This window comes from Euphorbia lathyris, chromosome 1 (assembly GCF_963576675.1).
Source record: "Euphorbia lathyris chromosome 1, ddEupLath1.1, whole genome shotgun sequence".
NCBI lineage: Eukaryota > Viridiplantae > Streptophyta > Magnoliopsida > Malpighiales > Euphorbiaceae > Euphorbia > Euphorbia lathyris.
The window spans coordinates 142039880-142062040 of NC_088910.1; the positions used below are offsets into that span (position 1 = coordinate 142039880).

The 22161-nt window shown below is 36.9% G+C and overlaps 1 protein-coding gene across 4 annotated transcripts; it reads left to right on the forward strand.

The window, feature by feature from the left end:
- The first annotated feature begins 6142 nt into the window (after positions 1-6142).
- LOC136216490 (F-box/FBD/LRR-repeat protein At1g16930-like) lies at positions 6143-8960 on the forward strand. Of its 4 annotated transcripts, none has more exons than XM_066003027.1 (5): positions 6143-6533; positions 7152-7246; positions 7378-7561; positions 7631-8308; positions 8631-8960. In XM_066003027.1, the coding sequence occupies exons 1-5, from the start codon at positions 6275-6277 to the stop codon at positions 8660-8662; spliced, it is 1248 nt and encodes a 415-aa protein (XP_065859099.1). In that variant the 5' UTR covers positions 6143-6274; the 3' UTR covers positions 8663-8960. The 4 variants fall into 4 exon arrangements, with proteins under 4 accessions (XP_065859099.1, XP_065859109.1, XP_065859085.1 ...); XM_066003037.1 differs by having other exon boundaries at positions 7381-7561; XM_066003013.1 differs by having other exon boundaries at positions 6143-7246.
- Positions 8961-22161: the final 13201 nt, after the last annotated feature.

Below are 22161 nucleotides of genomic sequence, written 5' to 3' on the forward strand. Positions count from 1 at the left end.
ATTACCGACTTAAAACTAATTGAAACCATCGTGACTGAAATTTATTCTAGTATTAAATTAATGGTGATTAAAGCAATTTAAAGTTTACTTTGTTTATAATAAAGTAACAGTATATAAATTTAATTTAAACATTAAATATTATTTCTTAATTTTTCAACTAATAAATATTAAGAAAAAGAAATTTGGAGAATGCACGGACGGAAATTTTTTTTGTTGAAATAATAAATTTATAATAGCCTAATACATAAATGTTGCAACTGCCCCCCTCAATTTTCAATTATAACAATTTACCCATTAAACTTGTTCAATTGTAAAATATAACCCCAAATTGCTGACATGGACTGCAATTGAAGAAACATGTAAAATACAAAAGATGTAACGTTCGTGGAGTGGAATGATCAGATCTTTGGCGTGATACGAATCCAATGAAATATTTTTACGGTTGCTCCAAGTAGGGGTAAAAAAATTCCAAATTTGAAGTATTTTTTACAATTGGACAAGTTTAAAGAGTAAGTTGTTACAATTGAAAATTGAAAGGAGCAGTTGCAATATTTGAATAAGTTTAAGGGTTATTTGTGTATTAGACCATTTATAATTAATAGATTTTTGATTTTGATTTATTATATTATTCAAAAATTATGTTGTTTTATTCAAAATTCATTTGTATTTATTTGAGTCGTGTTATTTATTAAAGAGTCATCTTTTTTTTTTTGAAAGTTATGTTTTTTTTCCCATCGTTTATAAAACCATATCGTATATAAATACGAGATAATACGGTGAAAGGAAATTGCCACCTCTGCTCCAAAATATCCCGTTTACAACCCTACTCTAGTCTCAGCTTTTGATTGCTTGTTTATGGCGAAAACTGGCGGAGCTTCCATGGTGGAAACCGAAGGAAGCTGCGATTCAGAAAATGAAATTAATAGAATCAAATCGGGCGAAGAAGATGAAGACCGCATTAGTGCCTTACCGGATGTCCTGATTCACCGCATCCTCTCCCTTCTGCCCGACAACCGATTCAGTGAAGACTATGGTTTTATCCAAATCGTGGAAGTATCAATGGACTCGTGTATCAGTTCTCAAATTCGTCTATAATACGTGTATTTATAATGGTATGTCTATCGATCAATTTTCCAATTTCATCGACAAAACCCTAAATCTCCATGATGATTGCTCCAATATCGACAAATTCGTCATCAAAATGACAAGTTGCTCTGAAAAAATTCCTAACAAGGATCCGTGGATACGTTTTGCTGTGAAAAAGCATGTAAAGGAACTCATTGTGTTTCTCACTATCAACTCCCCGTATCCCTTGCCAGAATTTCTTTTCAACAATTCTTCATTAGTTAAATTGAAGTTACTTTATTGTGATCTTATGCCGATTGGGAAAGTAAATTGGGGATCTGTCAAGATTTTGCATTTATATCTTTGTGCACTGCAAAATGGAGGGATTGAGAATGTTTTATCTGGTTCGCCTATGCTTGAATACTTGGAATTACACAAATGTAAATTGTTTGATGCTGTTGTTATTGCTTCTAAAAGTGTGAAAATTCTTCTTTTGGATTCATTTAATTCTAGTAACATTGAAATCTCATGTCCCAATGTTGAGAGATTGAGAATTTCAGGTCTAATAGGACTTAAAGGCCTCTTTTGTTGATGGTATAAAGGAGAGGATCCGCTGAGTCAGAGAATCTGGCAAACCTTCTATGCAATATTTAGAATACAATGATAGAACCTTCAAAGTAAAAAAAATGCTAATGAATAATTCAAATTTAAAATGCTATTATTTATCTATTAAAAGGAAATTAAACTTAAAACAACTTTCATTGAGACTGAATTTCTAATATTAAACAGTGAAATATTTGCTCAAAAAACTTATATTGGTGCTATTTTGTACGTGGAACCCAAATTGATACTTTCACAAAAACCATGAGTTAAGGGGGGTAAATAGGACATTCGATGAGTTGGAGGGGTAAAATGACCAATTTGGACAAGTTAAGGGGGGCTCGAAGAGCATTAGACCTTCTTTAAATTGAAGGATACAATGAAGAAATTATCAGTCAAATAGAAAGTTCCAATTTCCCTAATCTTAATCGAAATAGGCAAAGGAACCCGTTTAAAAACGGAGAGACGTATTTCATATTTTGTATAATTACGGAACGTGTCCAGAAACGTGTGGTAAGAATTTCCATTTCCCACATCTGCCGGAAACGGTGAAACGCTTGGCATGAAGAGTTTCCGTGCATCATAGAAGCTCACCATATAGTATACTATTATTTAGTTAAAACTTGAAGACAATCAAATGCTTATGATACAATTAAACACTAACAACTCATCTTCTGGGAATAGTATAAGACAGATAAACAATTCCTGTCAATCCATAATTCAGATAAACAGAACAGATCCACTGTAAATGAGTAGCTAAAATCATAAAGTTTACAGAATTAATCCCAAAATTTAGCATGTTTCAAAATTTAACATAAAAAAACAGAATTCAACATGAAATAGTGAGCGAAAGAATAAATGTATTTTCATTTTGCAATTAGGAAAAAAAGAGAGAATAAGATCAGACTTCTAAAAGTATACTGCATAATGACAATGAACATTAGAAAGAAGATTACCTTTGAAAAGAAAGCTCACAGCAGAATCCTTCGTCCAAACCTAATTCTAATAGAAAAGAAAACAATTAAAAGAAATAAAGAGCCATTAAAGAAAGAGAATCACCAATGAGAGAAGGGAGGGTTAAAGAATGTGAGAAAAGAAATAAACCTTAAACGTTTTCAGGAAGCAACGAATTGGGAACACAGAACATTTTTAGGAGGTAACGTTTTCAGGAATGCCGTCCCTCATTGGTAGTAAATCTGTCACATAAGGATTCAGTAAGAAGATTTCAAACAGCTTCCTGAATTTTTACATTGAGCGTCTCGCAAACCTGGAAAATCATCATTAGATGCAAATTGAATCAAGAATGAACTCCATAACCTCATTCGAAAAGCCATAAATCTACAGCTACAATACAACCAGGCTCCTTCTTCACCCCTCGATCCTTCATTAACTTTCGCGCTTTTGCCACATCATCCACCTGCTGCAGCATACATGTTTGACAACTGTTTATAGGTTCCGTCATGCTGTTGATCTAGCTCGAAAAGTTGTTCAGAAACTTGAACCACGAGAAATAGACTTTGCTTCTGAGAAATTTCCAGCTCTACATTACAAATCAATTAGACGGGCCTAACAATGTTCACCCAAAAGTTATCACATTCTATAACTTATAGCATTTTATTACATACACCAAACATGAACCACATCAGCTAAAATAGGACCCGTAAGCATTATATGAAATGCCATAAACTGACGCTGTATCAATGGCATGTAGGTGAGATTAAAATAACGAATTTGATGAAAGAAGATTAATGCAGGTATCGGGTCGCTGCTGCCGATCTCATATCAGTATTAATACGGTAACATTCTACAATATTTCAACCTCTGAGAAAAAAAAATCGGAAGCAGATTTGTGTAATCTAAGATTGGAGAAAAAATAGTAATAAAAAAATTCAGAAATTGTAATAGATAACCGAAGCTGCTCGCGCTCTTTTGAGCCAAGTTTTGGTGTGCTCAAGCTTGGCTCGTTTATAAATCAATCGAGCTTTTATCGAACCGAACATTGAGCCGCTCATGAGCGGTTCGGCTCATTTACAGTTAGCCGATTTTCTAAGGAACATAAACTCACAATCATTAAAGAAAGAAGCAAGAGATTTACTATCTTAAAAACTGTAACCAAAATAAAAGCAAGAAATCAAGTCTTGAACCAAATTAGTTCAACACATTGAATCATTCATTCATTTGCACCAAAATAGTATCAGATTGAATCATTCATTCATTTGCAGCTAAGCATCCACTAAACAACTTCAGGTGGATTAAGAAATGAGATTAAATTCTAATATTAGCTCTAGATAGTTATATTAAGAAATCAGGTGGATTTCTGATCCTGGCGAATGCAAAGATGTAATAAAATAATTCTCAAACAGTTATCTTCAACCTATTCAACTCGATTTCTAGCTCCTCAACATGGAGAATCTGCTTCCTGATCTCCTCAACTAAATCCGCAGAGTCATCAAGACTGATATCATCTGATTCTAAGACATACAAATCCAAATTAGCATGAAGTGAAGAAGGCAAGTTCGTCAATTTAAGAGATGTAGAACCCACGTTTCCCCTTATTTTCAAGCTCTCCAGATTCGGACATAAAATTTCTAGGAGAGGACAGTTCTTGCCAAATTCCCTTAGAAGAATTGTTTTCAAATGCTCAGAAGCAACAACAAGCGCCCCTTGAAAGCCACAATAACATAATTCTAAGCATTCAAGCAAAGGACTACCAGATAATACATGCTCAATCGCTGATTACCCAACTCAGAATGATCTAACTGCAAACTCTTAAGAGATTCCCAATTTACTTTCACGTTCGGCATAAACTCACAAGCACACATCTTCAGCTTAACTAATGAAGGATTGTTGAAAAAAGAAGACCGCAATTCGTACTTGTCCCATGATTCCAAATTAAAACCATCACAGTCTAAAATGAGCTCCTTTACATGTTTTTTTGCAGCGAAACGAATCCACAATGACAATCTAGAATACAGCTTACGCAAAGGGATATCTTTGGAGTCGATAACAAGTTTCTCTGCAGTCAAGCAATCATAGAGAATTAGTATATTGTCAATCAAATTGATGAATTATCGGACAAACGTACCGTTTGAAACGAAATTTAACCTTTTGAGGTAAATAGTCACGATAACAATTTTTGAATGCTTGAGTTTGTAAACTGCAAAAAACATATACCCTTGTTTGCAAACTTTTAAACTACGATAATTATCTCTATAAATCGATCAAATTACAAGATTTATTTTTGTACTTTTTTGTAATATTTATTTTAACGTTTTCTAAGTAAAATTGAACTCACAATTAAAATGAAAATATTACAAATAGAATTAAAATTTAATTGAAAATATAAAATAGTCAAATATTTTTTTATTTCAGATGCAGGTAGGATCAAACCGCAATCTATATATAATTGGAGCTGATGTGTCACTTCCTTATTTTTTTATTTATAAAAAATATAATATATAATATATTAATTTTAATTATATTATTATATTTATTTATAAAAAGATTAGTTTATTCGTATTATATCTGAGGATTCTACAGAATTCAGATTAGTTCCTAAAATCTCTCCTAAATCTTTCTAATTCTCTGCATATCTATATATAATATAAAACAGTACCGATAGCTAAGTTGTCACTTCCTTCTTTTTTTTACAGATAAAAATACAATACAATACATAGTATATTAATTTTAATTATATTATTATATTATTTTATAAAAATATTATTTCATTCGTATTATATTTAAGAGTTCTACAGAATTTAGATATGTCTCTAAAATCTCTCTAATTCTCAACATATCTATATATAATATAAAATAGTAACAATGGAGCTGATGTGTCACTTTCTCTTTTTTATGTATAAAAAAATATAATATAATATATTAAATTATTTAAAGTAAATATAAAAATAAAATAATAAAATTTAATTTAAATAACATCTTTATATCATTAATTTTAATTATTAAATTACAAATATTTTTAATATTTATATGCCTAGATGAATTTCTGCATCACACTGGGTGAAAAACTAGTTTTAGTATATATTAGGAATCTAATGCACGATTTTAGATGGTTAAACACTAAATTAACTTTTAAAATAGGGATAATATACAAAAATACCTCTAATGTTAACAACCATAAACAATTTTATCTCTAATGTCTAAAATGTTAAAAATTTTCTCCTAATGTTGGTAATCAAGAGCAATTTTACCATAACGTTATCGAGTTAAGTAATTTTACCATAACATTATGAAAAACAAAGTATGGAACGGGCGAGGACTGAGCCTGAAATTAAAGTTTTTTAATTCAGCTCAATCCGGCTCGAGTCTAAAGCATATTTAATACAAGTTGAGCTGGGCTTGGAAATACGTTTTTATTAAAAAGCCCAATACGGCCCGACCCGATCCAAAGCCCATTTGTAAACTTTTAAAAAACATAAGCAGTGTTTCTCCAAATCTGTCACTAAACCCTAGACCTTAGTTTGCCTGAAATAAATATTGAACTATCATTTTCTTTTTCTTTTCAAAAATTGTCCGAATTCTACCATTTTGTAGATTTTCAAATCACAAACCCATACATAGCTTCGCAATCTCAGTTTTTGACTGTTTGTTTATGGCGGGATCGGGTGGAGCTTCCATGGTGGAAAGCGAGGGAAATGGAGTTGGAAGCTGCGATTCAGAAAATGGAAATAAAAGAATCAAATTCGGCGAAGAAGAAGAAGAAGACCGCCTTAGTGCCTTGCCGGATTTCCTTATTCACCGCATCCTCTCCTTCCTGCCAACAACCGATTTAGTCAAGACTTTAGTTCTATCCAAATGGTGGAAGTATCAATGGACTCATGTTCCTGTTCTCACGTTCTTTCCTAATGATGGTATGTCTCACGAAATTTTTTCCAATTTCATTGACAAAACCCTAATTCTCCATGATTGCTCCAATATGGACAAATTCGTCATCGAATTGAAACGTTTCACTAAGGAGTATGAATATCCCAATTTAGATTTGTGGATCCGTTTTGCTGTGAGAAAAGATGTAAAGGAGCTCATTCTCAATTTCAACAACAACTTCGTCTACTACTCGTTGCCACAATTTCTTTTCAACAATTCTTCATTGGTTGAATTGAAGTTATGTACATTTAGTTTAACGCGGATTGCGAAAGTAAATTGGGAGTGTGTCAAAACTTTGTGTTTATATGATTGTGAAGTGGAAGATAAAGAGTTTGAGAATGTTTTATGTGGTAGTCCTCTCCTTGAACACTTACTATTATGGAACTGTTATTTGTTTCGAGAGCTTGTTATTGCCTCTAAAAGTTTGAAAACTATTATTTTGGATGGAGTTGGCCGTGAATGTACTGTAATTGAAATTTCATGTCCTAATGTTAAGAGATTGAGAATATCAGGTCTAGTGTGGTTTAAATCTCTTAAGTTAATGAATTTGCCTTCTTCACTCTATGCTACTTTTGATTTCTACTTCGACGATGTGGAGCTTGGAGACGAAATGAGTCACAATGACTGCATAAATTTGCTGCAGACTCTTGCTCAGATTGAGCATGTTGAGAAGCTAGAAATTGGGCGTTGGTTGATTCAGGTAAGTTTCATATTAGGAATTCAGTCTCATTGAAAGTTTTTTAAGTTTAATTTCGTTTAACAGATGAATAGTAGCATTTGAAATTTGAATGATTACATAATCGTTACTGATTATTCATTGCGTTGTTTTAGAAGATTCTATCAACCTTGGAGCATGATGACTGCATAGATGACTGCGTAGATTACTTGCCAGATTCTGACATCCACCGTATCGTCTCTTTTTTGCCATTAACAAAAGACGCATTTGAGAGGGACCTTTACAAGATGTGTCCGTTTAAATGGACTGATGACCCAATCCTCAACTTTGTTTCCAATGGTATGTATATTAGATAATTCATCAGTTTGATTGACAATATACTTATTCTTCGTGATTGCTTGAATACAGAGAAATTTTTTATCGACTCCAAAAATATCCCTTTGATGTACCTGGATCCTAGATTGTCCTTGTGGATTCGCTTTGCTGCCATCAAAACTGTAAAGGAGCTCATTTTGGATTGTGATTCTACTAACTTACAATTTAGAAGGGAGTACGTATTGCCGAAATTTGTTTTCAACAATTCTTCATTGGTTAAGATGAAGTTATGTGCATGTTATTTTATGCCGGAGGGGAAAGTAAATTGGGAATCTCTTAAGAGTTTGCAGTTAGATCATTCTGAGTTGGGTAATCAAGCGCTTGAGCATGTTTTATCTGGTAGTCCTTTGCTTAAATGCTTAGAATTACGCTGTTGTAGCTTTGAAGGTGCGGTTGTTGTTGCTTCTGAGCATTTGAAAACATTTATTCTAGAAGAATTTGGTAAGGACTGTCCTGCCCTAGAAATTTCATGTCCTAATCTTGAGAGCTTGAAAATATGGGGACAGGTGGGTTCTACATGTCTTAAATTGACGAACTTGCCTTCTTCACTGCATGCTACATTGGATTTGTACGTCCTAGAATCAGATGATATTAGTCGTGATGACTGCATGAATTTGGTTGGGGAGACCACGAAGCAGATTCTACATGTTAAGGAGGTAGAAATTGCATTGACGAGGCGAGGAGCTATAAATTCGGTATTGGTTCTTAAAGGTAATTGTTTGACAAAAAATTTAATACTTCTTTACATTCTTCAGGATCAGGAATCTGTTACCTACAAACGTAGGGCAACTAACAAAATTGTGGGGCAACTAAATCCGCATGATTTCTTAATATAACTGTCTAAAGATAATATTTTACAGCTAAATATGAGAATTAATTCTCATTAAGTTTTAGCTTATTGTGACAGATATATAACTGCTTCTCTCAACTCTCACATTTTCTTAATATAACTGTCTGAAGATAATATTTTACAGCTAAATTTGAGAATTCATTCTCATTACAAGTGTGTTTAAGTTTTAGCTTCTTGTAACAGATATTAGAGTTCGAAAAGATGGGTTTACTTGAAGCTCCTAGCTGGTGGATCGGATGGATTTTGTGCTTCAAGTTTGTAAGAAAATGGTATCTTCTCCGCATTACCCATTGTGCAAATTTTAATGATAATTTTGTGCTTCCCTTATGTTTTACTCATGGAAGTTGGTACTTTAGTGGTGGGGTGGATGCTTAGGTTATGGTGTCGCATACTTTTAGCAAGAGTTGATTGCTAGATAGTTATTGACTTGTTGTTACTCTCAATGAATCTTATCAACTCTGCTCTTATTTTGGTTCCATTTTTTAAGATAGTAATTCACTTGCTTCTTTCTTTAATGATTGTGAGTTTGTGCTTGTTAGAAAATTGAGTAACCATTTAATTCTATGAGTCTCCTCATTAGGTCATTGTGGTGCTTCATCACTTTTTTTGTTTTTGTCTCAAAAGTTGTGCTGGTTTCTTCTTAAACTATCGCATCTCTTGGCTAAATTACTTATCGGATTCTGCTACTCTCCTGAACCTTGGCTGTCCATTGTTCAAAATCACCCATGACGATAGGCTCCTCTTCTTCGTAGAACCTATTTTGAAAACTTAGTAGCGATTTGTAAGAGATCGCTTAACTCCGTGTATTGGTTTTTAGTCTGTAAAAATTATCCTCCTCTTTATTCAATAAACATCCCCTTTTAAAGATGTACAATGGTTCCTGATCACACAAGTATTCTTCCCCAAATGGGATTCTACCAAAATAGCATTCTAAATGGTAAATACTAAAAATATTCCTAAATAACAAAAAACTCCTAAATAACAATAAAAACACGTTAATCTTCCTAAATAATAAAAGACTCCTAAATATTAAAAACTCTTAAATAATAAACTGTACCGTGAAAAGTTGTCCGAGTCAGATGATACAATCAATCGATTTCTAATCTTAGCTGCCCTAATCTTCTCCAAAGTTTGTGAATTGTGTATTAAGCATTGATTAAGAGGAAAAAATTAGGATCACAAGACAAAGTTGACATTAACCTTGTAAGTTGTAACAGATATCAAATCTTATTGGCATTACATCCATTTGGGTCCCCAAACTAAAGCTTCAAAGTCAATTAGGACCTTAAACTATCAAAATCATTAATCCACCTTATCCTAAACTCAGAAACTTTGACTATTTCATAGAGACTCTAATAATCTTTGTGTTGGTTCAAAATGAATTTAGGGAAGAAGGTCTGAAATTGTTCAACCGAATGATTTTCGATGAGCTCTCAATTGGTGATTTTTGTTTAGAATGGGACTCAATTGAACATATAATGCATCATACAAAACAAGACTATCAGCCAATTTAACAGTTCCCATATGAATAGAGACTATGTTGCACGGACACTTCTAATTAATAGTGTTTCTGCATTTCCTGTCGGTGTCCATTTTTGTTTGTAGACTATTTTATAAAAAAATATGTTTTAAAAATAATGTTTCCCGTGTCCGTTTCTGTGTCTATGTCCATGCAACATAGATAGCAGATAAGCATTTAGGAAGGATTTTGTGTGACTTGTGAAGTACTTAGCGCAATGGTTCAACCTGATCTTGAGATAAAGTTAGTGTATCTGTGGTCTGCACATTTGAAACTCATATTAACTTGATCTTCATTTCCATGTTTTTTTATAGGCCTAATACATCTGTTTCCCCCTGTACTTGGCTCGATACTTCAACTGTCCCCCTAAACTGTTAAAAGTTACAAATGACCTCTATTCTCTTCCAATTGCATTCAGTAACTCTTATTCTTCTTGTCTATTTTCCTTGGTATATTCTGTTTTCCGGGGATGAGATTGCTTGTGTCCTTAGTGTATTCTCTTTCTAATGTCGTGCGGTTGCGAATTTGCTGTTAAATAGTCAAAAAGCTAATCAATTAGGCGGATTCTTCACAAGTTTCGAGGTTAGCTGATAATTTTTCTACCTAATAATTTATTTTATAATATATAAACAGAGAAATTAAATCACAGATTCATTTGGGTGTTTAGTTCTGAATAAAATATGATGAACTAGATGTCTAGAAGTGGTAGGAATTAATACTCTAATTGCACATTAAGCTACCATTTTCTGTTTCTTATATAAAGCTAAAAGCTTGTTGGTTCCCTCTTTCTTCAGCTGACATTGTTAAGAAAAATAGAAGAGTGTCATAACTACTAAAACTAGAGAAACATGTTTTTTACTCAACTCAATCCCTTTATACAACATAGTCCCTGAAAAGCTCATAAGGTACTTTTCTTTGAAGTAGCTGAAGAATGTTCTTAGGTACAACATGAAGTGATTTTTTATTGGTCATAACTATATCAATATAAACATTTTAGATACTTTGACAATTTTTCGTGTGATTCACTTGTATGTCGCAGATTTAGTTGTTAGCGTTTTAACAATTTTTTTTTGGGTAACTGTGAGTGTTTATTTACTCCTTTTTCTCCTCATGTTTGCCTTTTCATATTAAAAAAAAGAGTTTTAGGTGTTTGGTTAAGAAACTCATGTTTGCCTTTTATACATGAAAATTGGCTTTTTCCAAAATCAGTGAAAAAGCAGATTTTTCCAACATTAAAAAGCAGGTAAATCAAACGGGTCTTTTCAAATTTTCTATAACATAAGACTAAAATTAATATTGCTTGAAAACGTTAGGGTTAAATTTGGATCATTTTGTATGTTCGGGTCAAATTTGGCCCTTATCCCTATCTTTATTGCTGTTTTTAACATTGTCATTTTACAATTCATATTCGAAACAGAAAACTGTATCATGAAAAGTTGTCCGAGTCAGATGAATGATACAATCGATTTCTGATCTTACCTAACTTAATCTTCTTCGAAGTTTGTGAATTGTGTACATTGATTAAGAGAAAAAATAGGATCATAAGACAAAGTTGAAATTAACTTTGTAACAAATATCAAATCTTATTTTAGAAGGAACATATAAAGTTGAAAGTAACTTTGTAACAAATATCAAATCTTATTTTAGAAGGAACATATAATGCATCATACAAAACAAGATTATCAGTTCCTATATGAATAGCAGACTATGTTGCACGGACGTGAATCATATCTTCCTTCTCTTAGGGCGCTAAGCGGTACGGACACACAAGCGCATTCCATGTCCAATTCTCTTACATTCAACCTCCTATCCCTATTAGGATGGGTAACCGCGACACTTCTAGTTAATAGCGTTTTTGCATTTGTGTTTGTGTCCATTATTGAATGCAATGGATCTAGTTCCCATTTGTGTTTGTGTTTTTGTCCGTTTTTGCATTTGTGTTTGTGTCCGTTTTTGCACGGACACTTCTAGTTAATACCGTTTCTGTGTCCGTGTCCGGTGCAACATAGATAGCAGATAAGCATTTAGGGTTTTGTGTGCCTTGTGAAGTAATTAGAGCAATTGTTGAACCTGATCTTGAGATAAAGTTAGTGTATTAGTATCAGTAGTCTGCACATTTGAATTCATATGAACAGGATAAGAACGTGATCTTCATTTTATAGGACTAATATATTCTGTTGCCTCGTGTACTTGGCTCAATATTTCAACTTCCCCCTAAACTGTTAAAAGTTACAAATGACCTATATTCTAGTCTAATTGCATTCAATAACCTTTTATTTTCAATAGAATTTAGTCAAAGTGCTCGCCACATATAAAAAAGAAAATAACACATAAGAATACGAAATCATTTGAAACTTTTGAAAGTTCAAAAGGCAATTGAATTTTTTTACCAAGTTCAAGGGGCAACAGATGTATTAAGCATTTTTTATAGCATGTATACATCTATTGCCCTTCTGAATTTGCTTATATTGATCTATTGTCATTCGGTATTTACTTAAAGTGTACGCACCCTTCTTGTCCTTCTTCGAACCTCATTTAAGAAAGAATAGACAGTAAAAGATGGGTCGACGTCCGTTGAACCTACAATGATGCCTAAGTAAGCAAGAGTTTGAAAGGGTTGAAGGTAATGGAATACTCTAAAGTAGTGATGTCAACGTACTTTTAGGGTTCTGCCATACCTGTCCTTTTATGGTGTTTTAGGAAATCCTTCTTCTTCTAGGAAAACTTTTTCTATTAGGAGAAGTCTTCTATTAGGATATATCTTCTATTATGACACAGATGGTTTCAATTTACGAGCAGATAGGTCTTCCTTTATGGAAAACGGTTTCTGGAAGCTGATAGATCTAAAAGACCCTAATGCTCCACGTGATCACTTGATCCGAAAGCACATAATGCTTCACGTGGTCTTTTGATCTGAAAGCACCTAATGCTCCATGTATGGTATCACTACTTAAATAGTCCTTGTACTTGGTTCTGATTATTAATGAATTACCTTGCATTGAGTTTCAACTTCCAGATTTGGAGCTATCAACCTCTCATTAGGACTCTGATTCCTCCCACGCTTCAATCGTTCACTATGCATTTTTCCTATAACGATAGGGTGAAATGCATCATTGGTCACAAAACTTACATGGTTGTCTCAAAATGGTCACTAAACTTATATGGTTGTCTCAAAATGGTCACTCAACTTCAATTTGTCTCAATAAAATCACTCAACTTTGAGTTTTATCTCAATTAGGTCACTCCGGCGATTTTAGTGGTTAAAATACATCGGAATGATGTCATGGCTGGAATGTGAGCATGAGTTAACTCATATGTCTAATTGAAACGACACGTGGCCGCCACGTCGGTTATTTTTTTGAAAAAAAAAAACTAACTTTTGTTTTTTTCCATAAAAATAAGAGACACGTGGCTGTCAGGTGGCGCATAAATGGATGTCATGTGTCGTTTTTTCAATCAGATATTTGAGTTGACTCATGCTCATGCTGAACCTGCAGAATAATCTGATAAACCAAATTTATGCAGTCTTCTTCTCGGAAGAAAACATCAAAAGTAGCACAAACTGAAGACCGCAAACTCATTACTTTAGTAGGTGTAAACTCCACTACTCCTGAAATTTTCAATCTCTCAACATTAGGTCATGAAATTGCAATGTTACTAACTGCAACCAAAATAAGAGTTTTCACACTGTTAGAGGAAATAACTGTTGAAACACCTTTCCACATAATTTTGATTTGACAAAATTGTTTAAGTATAATCCAAAATACATATTCTAAACACACTAAGTTTAAATGCTTTGATTTATTCTACTAATGTGTTTGTTCAATGTTGAGTTATAAATGTTATAAGTCATAAGGATTGGAAGGCCCAAGCCCAATACGGAAGCCAAGGCCCAAGTCAAACAACTCAGTACACTCGGCCCGCGTATGTCAAGACGTTGCCGTTTTGAAACAAAACGCAACTCGGCAAATGGAAGGATCTAGAAGACCTTCGGGAACAACTTCAAGATGAAACTGCTGAGTAGTCTCGACAAACGTACAAGACAGCAGCTGGCGAAGGAAAACTTCCAGACAAAGTGTTTCCTCTTTTGGCAAAGTTCAGACGACACAGTTTGCTGTCCAGTTGACCTTACCATAAAAAGAGAGACCATCTGCTGAGCTGACCGAGGACAGAAGATACACGATTGTGATTGGCCGAGAGCTCTGAGAAAGTCAGGATGATAGCGACATATAGCCGTTTCCCTCCAACGGTTATTTCGAAATTCGAAATGACCGATGCCCAGAAGTCTCTATAAATAGTGCCATCACAAGCTTCATTCAACACAGAACTTGATCAAGCAGTTACGCTGACCAAATTTCCACACAAGTTCTGCAAGCAAGAAGCAAAGAAATTTCTTACACTACAATTCTCATATCTGTGTAAAAGTCTAGAGTGATTGTAAAATCGTCTAAAGTGTCTTAGCACATCTTTGTATTAGAACAAAACACTTATCATTTCTAGAGATAGAAAGGAGAGGCTGAGTACTCGGTTTTAAGTACTCAGCGAGAGATTAGGATTGAGTAGAAGTATAGAGGAAGGTACTCTTGTCATACTCAATTGCTGATATTGTAAAAGGTTTGAGGCTCTACCTTTAAAGAGCTCAGTAGAGGATTTGAAATCTCGGAACGTGTTCCGGGGACAGGACGTAGGCTTAGAAGAAGCCGAACCTGGATAAATCTGCTGAGTGAAGTATTTCTAAACCTTTAACTCCTTATTTATATTGCTTGCTTAAATAATCAAAAACTGACCAAGTAAAGAGGTCAAGTTGAGTTGTGCGCATTAAACGTAAGAGCTCAGGAATAGACTCTAAGTGCTATCTCCTGACTCAAGCTAAGAAACTGACCTAGTCACCAGTTGACTAAGCCAGTATCTTGCTGTTTACTCAGCGCCGCTGTTAAAACCTTTTTCCTCAGAAAAAGAAGTCTGCCCTAAGATTTAAAAAGTTTAAATAGTTCCTAACCCCCCCCCCCTTGGAACTATACTTGCAACCATACAAGGGACCAACAAGTGGTAGCAGAGCTTAAAAGCTCACTCTAAAAGGTCTAACAACCTTGAGCTGATCCCTACCATGGGCGAAAACAGCACTCGGTTTCTCCCTGGAAACCAAACAACTCAAATACTGCCTGAGGGGCTGTCCATTACTAGGCCTCCCCTATTCTTCGGGTCAAACTATACCTTCTGGAAGAATAGGATGAAGAACTTCATTCAGGCTACAAACATGAGTGCCTGGCTATCTATAGTCCAAGGCCCATTTGTACCTGTCGAGGTTGTGGCTGGCCAAACAGTTGTAAAAGCTGAGGCCAAATGGACAGAGGATGATCTTAAGAAGCTCCAAAACCATGCTTCGGCTATCAATATGCTTCATTGTGCGCTCGATGCTGCAGAATATAATAAAATCTCAGGTTGTGAGTCGGCACAAGAGATCTGGAGAAAGCTGGAAGTCACCTACGAGGGAACAAATAAAGTAAAAGAATCCAAGGTGAATCAGCAGATGAGACTGTACGAGCTGTTCGAGATGAACAATGATGAGGGCATTTCAGACATGAATGCAAGGTTTACCAACATCATTAATGAGCTCAAGAGACTTGGAAAAATCTTCACTGAGGAAGAACAAGTCAAAAAGATTCTCAGGAGTCTTCCTAAAGACTGGCAAGCAAAGAAGACAGCAGTTGAGGAAGCTCAGGATTTAACCACCTACAAATATGACGAACTCATCGGTTTATTGCTGACCCATGAGATATCCATGAAAAACTTTGAGGTGAAGGAAAAATCTGAAGACAGGAAGCAGAAGTCACTTGTCATGAAAGGTGACTCCACTGACGGGAGTTCAACTGATGATGAGGAGATGGCTATGTTCACAAGGAAGATGAAAAGGCTATTCAAGAAGAGTGACAAATACTCTAAAAAGCCTTACAGAAAGTTTGATAAGTATAAGGCTGACTCAAGTGACAGCAAATACAGAAAGGACAGCTCAAAGCCCATTACATGCTTTGAGTGCCATCAAACTGGCCATATTAAGTCAAACTGCCCCACACTGAGGAAAGACAAGAAAAGTGGGAAGAAAGCAATGGTGGCTACTTGGAGCGACAGCGATGAGTCTTCATCTACAGAAACTGAGGCCACCGAGTCAGCGAAGATATGCTTCATGGCTGACGAACTTGCTGAGCCATACGTCTCTGAGCATGCTGACCTATCAAAAGACGAGGAGCAATCAAATGAGGTAATTTCTCTTCCCCAGCTCAGAAATGATATGGTTAATGCCCTGAGTGATCTCTATACACTTGTCAAGAAGTGTAATAAGAAAGTTAGAGCACTCAGCAGGTGCTGTGACGAAGTGGAAGAGGTCAAACTGAGTGACCTCAGATTCCTTCTTCAGGACAATTCGACTCTGCATGATAACATGAAGATCATGCATGAGTATGTCTCTGAAGTCCAGTCAGTTTCAAAGAAACTGCGGAAGGACGTCACAACCATCCAGAACCAACTAAAGGTTCCAAATAAAAATAACATTCCTCTGAGAACTCAGTACCAAGGTACTCGGCAGAGATGGAATCCCCAGCGAAAAGTCCAGTGTGACTTTTGTGGGAAGTTAGGACACACCACTAAGGTGTGCTGGCACGCTCAGCACTGGGGTGCTGACAAGTCAGTAAAAAATCCTAAACAGAAGGTCAGTTGTGACTTCTGTGGAAAGAATGGCCATACTGTCCATGTATGTCGCCATAAAATAAAATATGATGCTATACCTGTTGCACCTAACAAGTCAGGACCCAAAAAGAATTGAGTACCTAAAAGTAACTAGTTACAATGCAGGTAAGCCTGAGATGTGCCGAGAAGTCAAAGATGTGGTATATTGACAGCGCATGCTCAAGGCATATGACGGGTGATGAAACTCAGTTCATCACGTTTGAGCGTAAACGAGGAGGGAGCGTAAGTTTTGGAGACAACAAGAAGGGTAAGATAGTAGGGTCAGGAACCATCGGAGGTAATCCTACTATTGAATCTGTCTCCCTAGTCAGCGGACTCAAATATAACTTACTCAGCGTAGCTCAGCTACGTGACAATGGGAGAAAAGTTATATTTGATGCTACTGGATGTAAAATATACGAGGGTAAAACAAATGAGTTAATTTTAACTGCCCCTCGGATGGATAATGTCTTTATGCTAGATTTAGAGAAAAAGTTTTCAAAAACTGTGTGCTTAGTATCAAAGGAAGAAAATTCATGGCTATGGCACAGGAGACTTGGTCATGTAAGCATGGACCTCCTGGCCAAACTAGCAAGAAAGCAATTGGTTGAGGGACTGCCTGAACTTAAATTTCAAAAAGATCAGTTATGCCACGCTTGCCAAGCTGGAAAACAAACCAAGCAATCTTTTCATAGCAAAAATATTGTCTCAACTAAACGTCCATTAGAGTTGCTACACTTGGATCTCTTTGGTCCAGTCCAGCCGCTGAGTCTGGGTGAAAGAAGATTTTCCTTGGTCATTGTAGATGACTTCTCTCGGTATACGTGGGTTATCTTGCTGACCAGCAAGGATGAGACCTTTGAGACATTTTCAAATTTGGTTAGAAAAATTGAAAATGAAAAAGACCTAAAATTAGCTCATATCCGTAGTGATAACGGTGGAGAATTCAAGAACCAAAAGTTTGTTGAATTCTGTGAAGCCAGCGGCATTGACCACAATTTTTCTGCTCCTAGAACACCTCAGCAAAATGGGGTTGTGGAAAGGAAGAACAGAACTCTGGTTGAGATAGCCAGGACAATGCTGGATGAGCATAGGCTTCCAAAGTATTTTGGGGAGAAGCTGTTAACACAGCATGCTATATTCTTAATAGGGCTCTAGTTAGACCTATACTCAAGAAAACCCCCTATGAACATTGGAAAGGACGAAAGCCCAATATTGGATACTTTCGTGCCTTTGGCTGTAGATGTTTTATTTTAAATACCAAAGATAGCTTAGCAAAGTTTGATTCAAAAGCTGATGAGGCTATCTTTTTGGGCTACTCAACAAACAGCAAAGCATACAGAGTTTTTAATAAACGAACTCAAGTTTTAGAAGAGTCTATACATGTAGAGTTCGACGAAACTGACCCTGCAGGTAGATACCAGCCGCTGACCGAAGATGATCCACACTCAGTAACCATCGCTGACCAAGAACCAGCTACTAAGTCATTCACGAAAAGGCTGACCAAGAGTAAGAGTGAACCTAAGATTACTTTTACTGACCCATCTACTTCTGCAGAGATTGTTGAAACAGAAACAACACAAGACATAAATCTACCTAAAGAGATAAGGATCCCAAGAGGGCACTCAGAGAGTGCGATCCTTGATTCTGCTGGGAATACCCTGATGACGAGGAATCAACTCAGGAAGTACCTCAGCAATGTTGCCTTCGTCTCAGTATAAGAACCGAAGAATTTCGCTGAAGCTGAGTACGATGAATTCTGGATGAACGCAACGCAAGAGGAGCTCGATCAATTCAGAAGAAACGATGTATGGGAGCTAGTACCTCATCCAAAGAGTCAAAAGACCATCGGAACAAGATGGGTCTTCAGGAACAAAATGGATGAATAAGGAAACGTAGTCAGGAACAAGGCAAGGCTTGTAGCTCAGGGCTACAGCCAGCAAGAAGGTATTGACTACGGTGAGACCTTTGCCCCAGTGGCAAGGCTAGAGGCAATTAGAATTCTATGTGCATATGAATCTTACATGAATTTTAAATTATTCCAAATGGATGTCAAAAGTGCATTTCTTAATGGAGTTATAAACGAGGAGGTTTATGTAAATCAACATCCAGGTTTTGAGGACCCTAAGTTCCCAAACCATGTTTACAAACTCAAAAAGGCTCTGTACGGCCTCAAGCAAGCACCACGTGCTTGGTATGAGAGGCTGACCAGTTTCCTGCTGACTAGAAATTACGTCAGGGGTAAAGCTGATACAACCTTATTCATTAAGAAAAAGGGTAAAGATACCCTGCTGGCCCAAATTTATGTTGATGATATAATATTTGGTGCAACTAACGAATCAATGTGCAAGGAGTTTAGCAAACAAATGCTGACTGAGTTTGAAATGTCCATGATGGGAGAACTCAACTTCTTCCTCGGTCTTCAAATTAAACAAGGAAAGAATGGCATCTTCATCAGTCAAGCCAAATATGCCAAGGAGATATTAAAGAAATATGACTTGGAGAATTGCAAGCCAATATCCACTCCTATGGGCACTGACACTGTCCTCTGTGCTGACGAGAATGGTAAGTCAGTAGACATCAAATTATATCGAGGTATGATAGGCTCTCTACTTTACTTAACAGCCAGTAGACCGGACATTCAGTTTTCAGTATGCTACTGTGCTAGATATCAATCTAACCCTAAGGAATCTCATTACATTGCTGTAAAAAGAATCCTTAGATACTTGCAAAGCTCAGTGAATGCAGGTTTGTGGTATCCAAATACTCATGATTTTACACTCATTGGATACACTGACGCTGACTATGGACGAGATAAGCTGGAACGAAAAAGCACCTCTGGAGGATGCCACTTCTTAGGAAGCTGTCTTGTATCCTGGTTCAGCAAAAAGCAGGCGTCAGTAGCCTTGTCTACCACTGAAGCTGAGTACATTGCTGCTGGTCATTGTGTTGCTCAAGTCCTATGGATTAAACAACAACTTGAAGACTATGGTGTTCAAACGAAGACAATTGAAGTCAAATGTGACAACAAAAGTGCAATTGATCTTTCCAAAAACCCAATTCAACACAGCAGAATGAAGCATGTCAGCATCAGACATCACTTCATTAGAGACCATGTACTCAAGGGTGAGATCAAGCTGACCTTTGTCCCAACGGACGAACAGCTTGTTGATATCTTCACGAAGCCACTGGCCCGTGAGCAGTTCAGCATACTGAGAGAAGCAATTGGTATGTTTAATCCTCTTCAGTAAATTCCTGTGCTAAATGAATATGAATGCTGAGTGAATTACATGCTGAATGATTTATTGTTTGCTGAATAACTCATCGAAACTGACTGAATATACAATACTGAGTAAACTTGCACACTGAGTAGATCAGTTTAGAACTTGAACTTTAAAATCATCCGTAAATGCATTACTGACCACTCAGAATATCAAACGCTTGACATTCTAAATACTGAGTGTTAGATCCGTTAGCATAAATGCAAAGCACGCGTATAGCCCTAGGATGACGTATTCGCTGTATGTGTCATAAATTCCAGGATCTTTGTCGGTACACAATCCCAAGGCAAAACTGACACATGGATTCGATTAAGATCCACACCGTTCATTCCGTCTATAAATTATGGGAAATTCCCCATCTTTTATTCTTTATGCTTAATCATTCTAAGGAAAAGAATACTCTCTCTCTTAAATCCTTCTAAAACCTTTCCCATCTTCGAACTATGACTAAGATTTCCTACAATGTCTCCGGTGCCGGCCACCAAAAGTCCAGCTCCGATGAACCTTCACGAAACCCTTCCACACCGAGCAAGGGTAAAACTGGCCAAACTTCTGGCCAAGGGAAAGCTGTCAAGATCAGGACCTACTCCAAGGTCTTCGAAAATGTCCGCGAATGGAAGGTTGAGCCCTCCAGATGGGTCTCTGAGCATTTCGTACAACATGAACAACCATTTTCCGAATGGATTTCCAAGAACGAATGGACTGGGTTGTTCTCAGTTCGGGATGAAACCTATCCTGACTTAGTGAAGGAGTTTTACCATAACCTCAAGGTCGCTAATGACAATGCTGACTACCTATGCACCGAGGTAAAAGGGAGAACCATCTTCGTCAACCCTCTCTACATAGAAAATCTCCTCCAGCTCAAACTGAGGGAGTAAGGCTGAGGAAGTCAGGCGATTAGGACAAAACCAACTACGTCCATACCTTCTGCAAACCTGAGGGTCACTCAGGAGAGATCTCAGCATCTTCAATGGGACAGCACCAGAAGATGGCTCACTACCTGCTGAGCTATTTCACTTACCTAAAGATCAACTGCACTACATCAGCAACCAACTTTGAACAGTGCTTCATATGGCACATGCTGACGTACACCGCCATTAACATGCCGGTCTTCTTAGTTGCTGGGTTCCTACGCAGCACGGGCACACTGAGGTTAGGATCAATTATCACCAGGATTCTCATCGACCACAAGATCGACCTCGAAGGTGAGGAATCCTTCAGAGGAACTGAGATCACAGCTGCCTCGCTGAGGGCACTGAAATTTGGACAACCCTTGAAGAAGGGAAAAGTTGCTGCTGCTGGTGAAACTGACCAAGCTGAGGAATCTACTGCTGAGCCTAAGAAAGGGCGACGATCTAAGGCCCCTGCTTCCCGCAAGAGGAAATCTGCTGAGACTCCTTCACAAAACATTGAGTCTCCAGCAAAGAGGCAGAAGTCAGCTGGAAAGTCAGCTGAGAAAAGAAGCAGACAAGATGAGCCTGGCACTGAGGAAGCTGCTGAGCTACCTCAGAAGAAGCAGAAGCCTTCAACACTGGCACCTCTGGACGTCATGCCAACCTATTTCATTGTACCGGGTGATTCTCATTTCACTCAATGCCAAGGTACTGATGCTGATGAACCTGAGGTCCAGTTAGATGACCACTTCATCTCTTAAGTTGAGGAAGAACTTGATGGAGATAGTACTAAGGAGGAAGCAGAAGAAGAAGCCAGCGGTCAGGATGACGCTGAGGATTCTGAGGAATATGCCAGCGAAATTGAAGCTGAGGATGCTAACACTGGGTTAGCTGGTGGAGATGTGCAGGTTGACACTGAGTTGGCTGCGGGAGTTGAACAAGTTGAAGAGCAAGCTGACCAGACTCATACTGAGCAACAGGAATCCTCTCCTACTCACTCAGAAGAAGCTGCTCCTAATTTCACTCCACCACGTAGAAGGCGAAAGTTGGTTAAAGCCAGTGAAAAGATCGTCAGTGAACCTCCTGTGCAACTACCGACTCTTCCTGACCTTGTTCTTTCAAAAACAACTAAGGACCCTTCTACTGTTCAACTAAAATTTTTCAAACGGCCATCAACTTCCTCTACTTCAGTGCCGTTGGAAAAACAAGCCTCTGTTTCTTCTCAACAGGAACATGCCGACCAAAACACTTCAACCAGTCAGGTTGAACCGTCCACTGTTCATGCTGTCTCCTCAAGC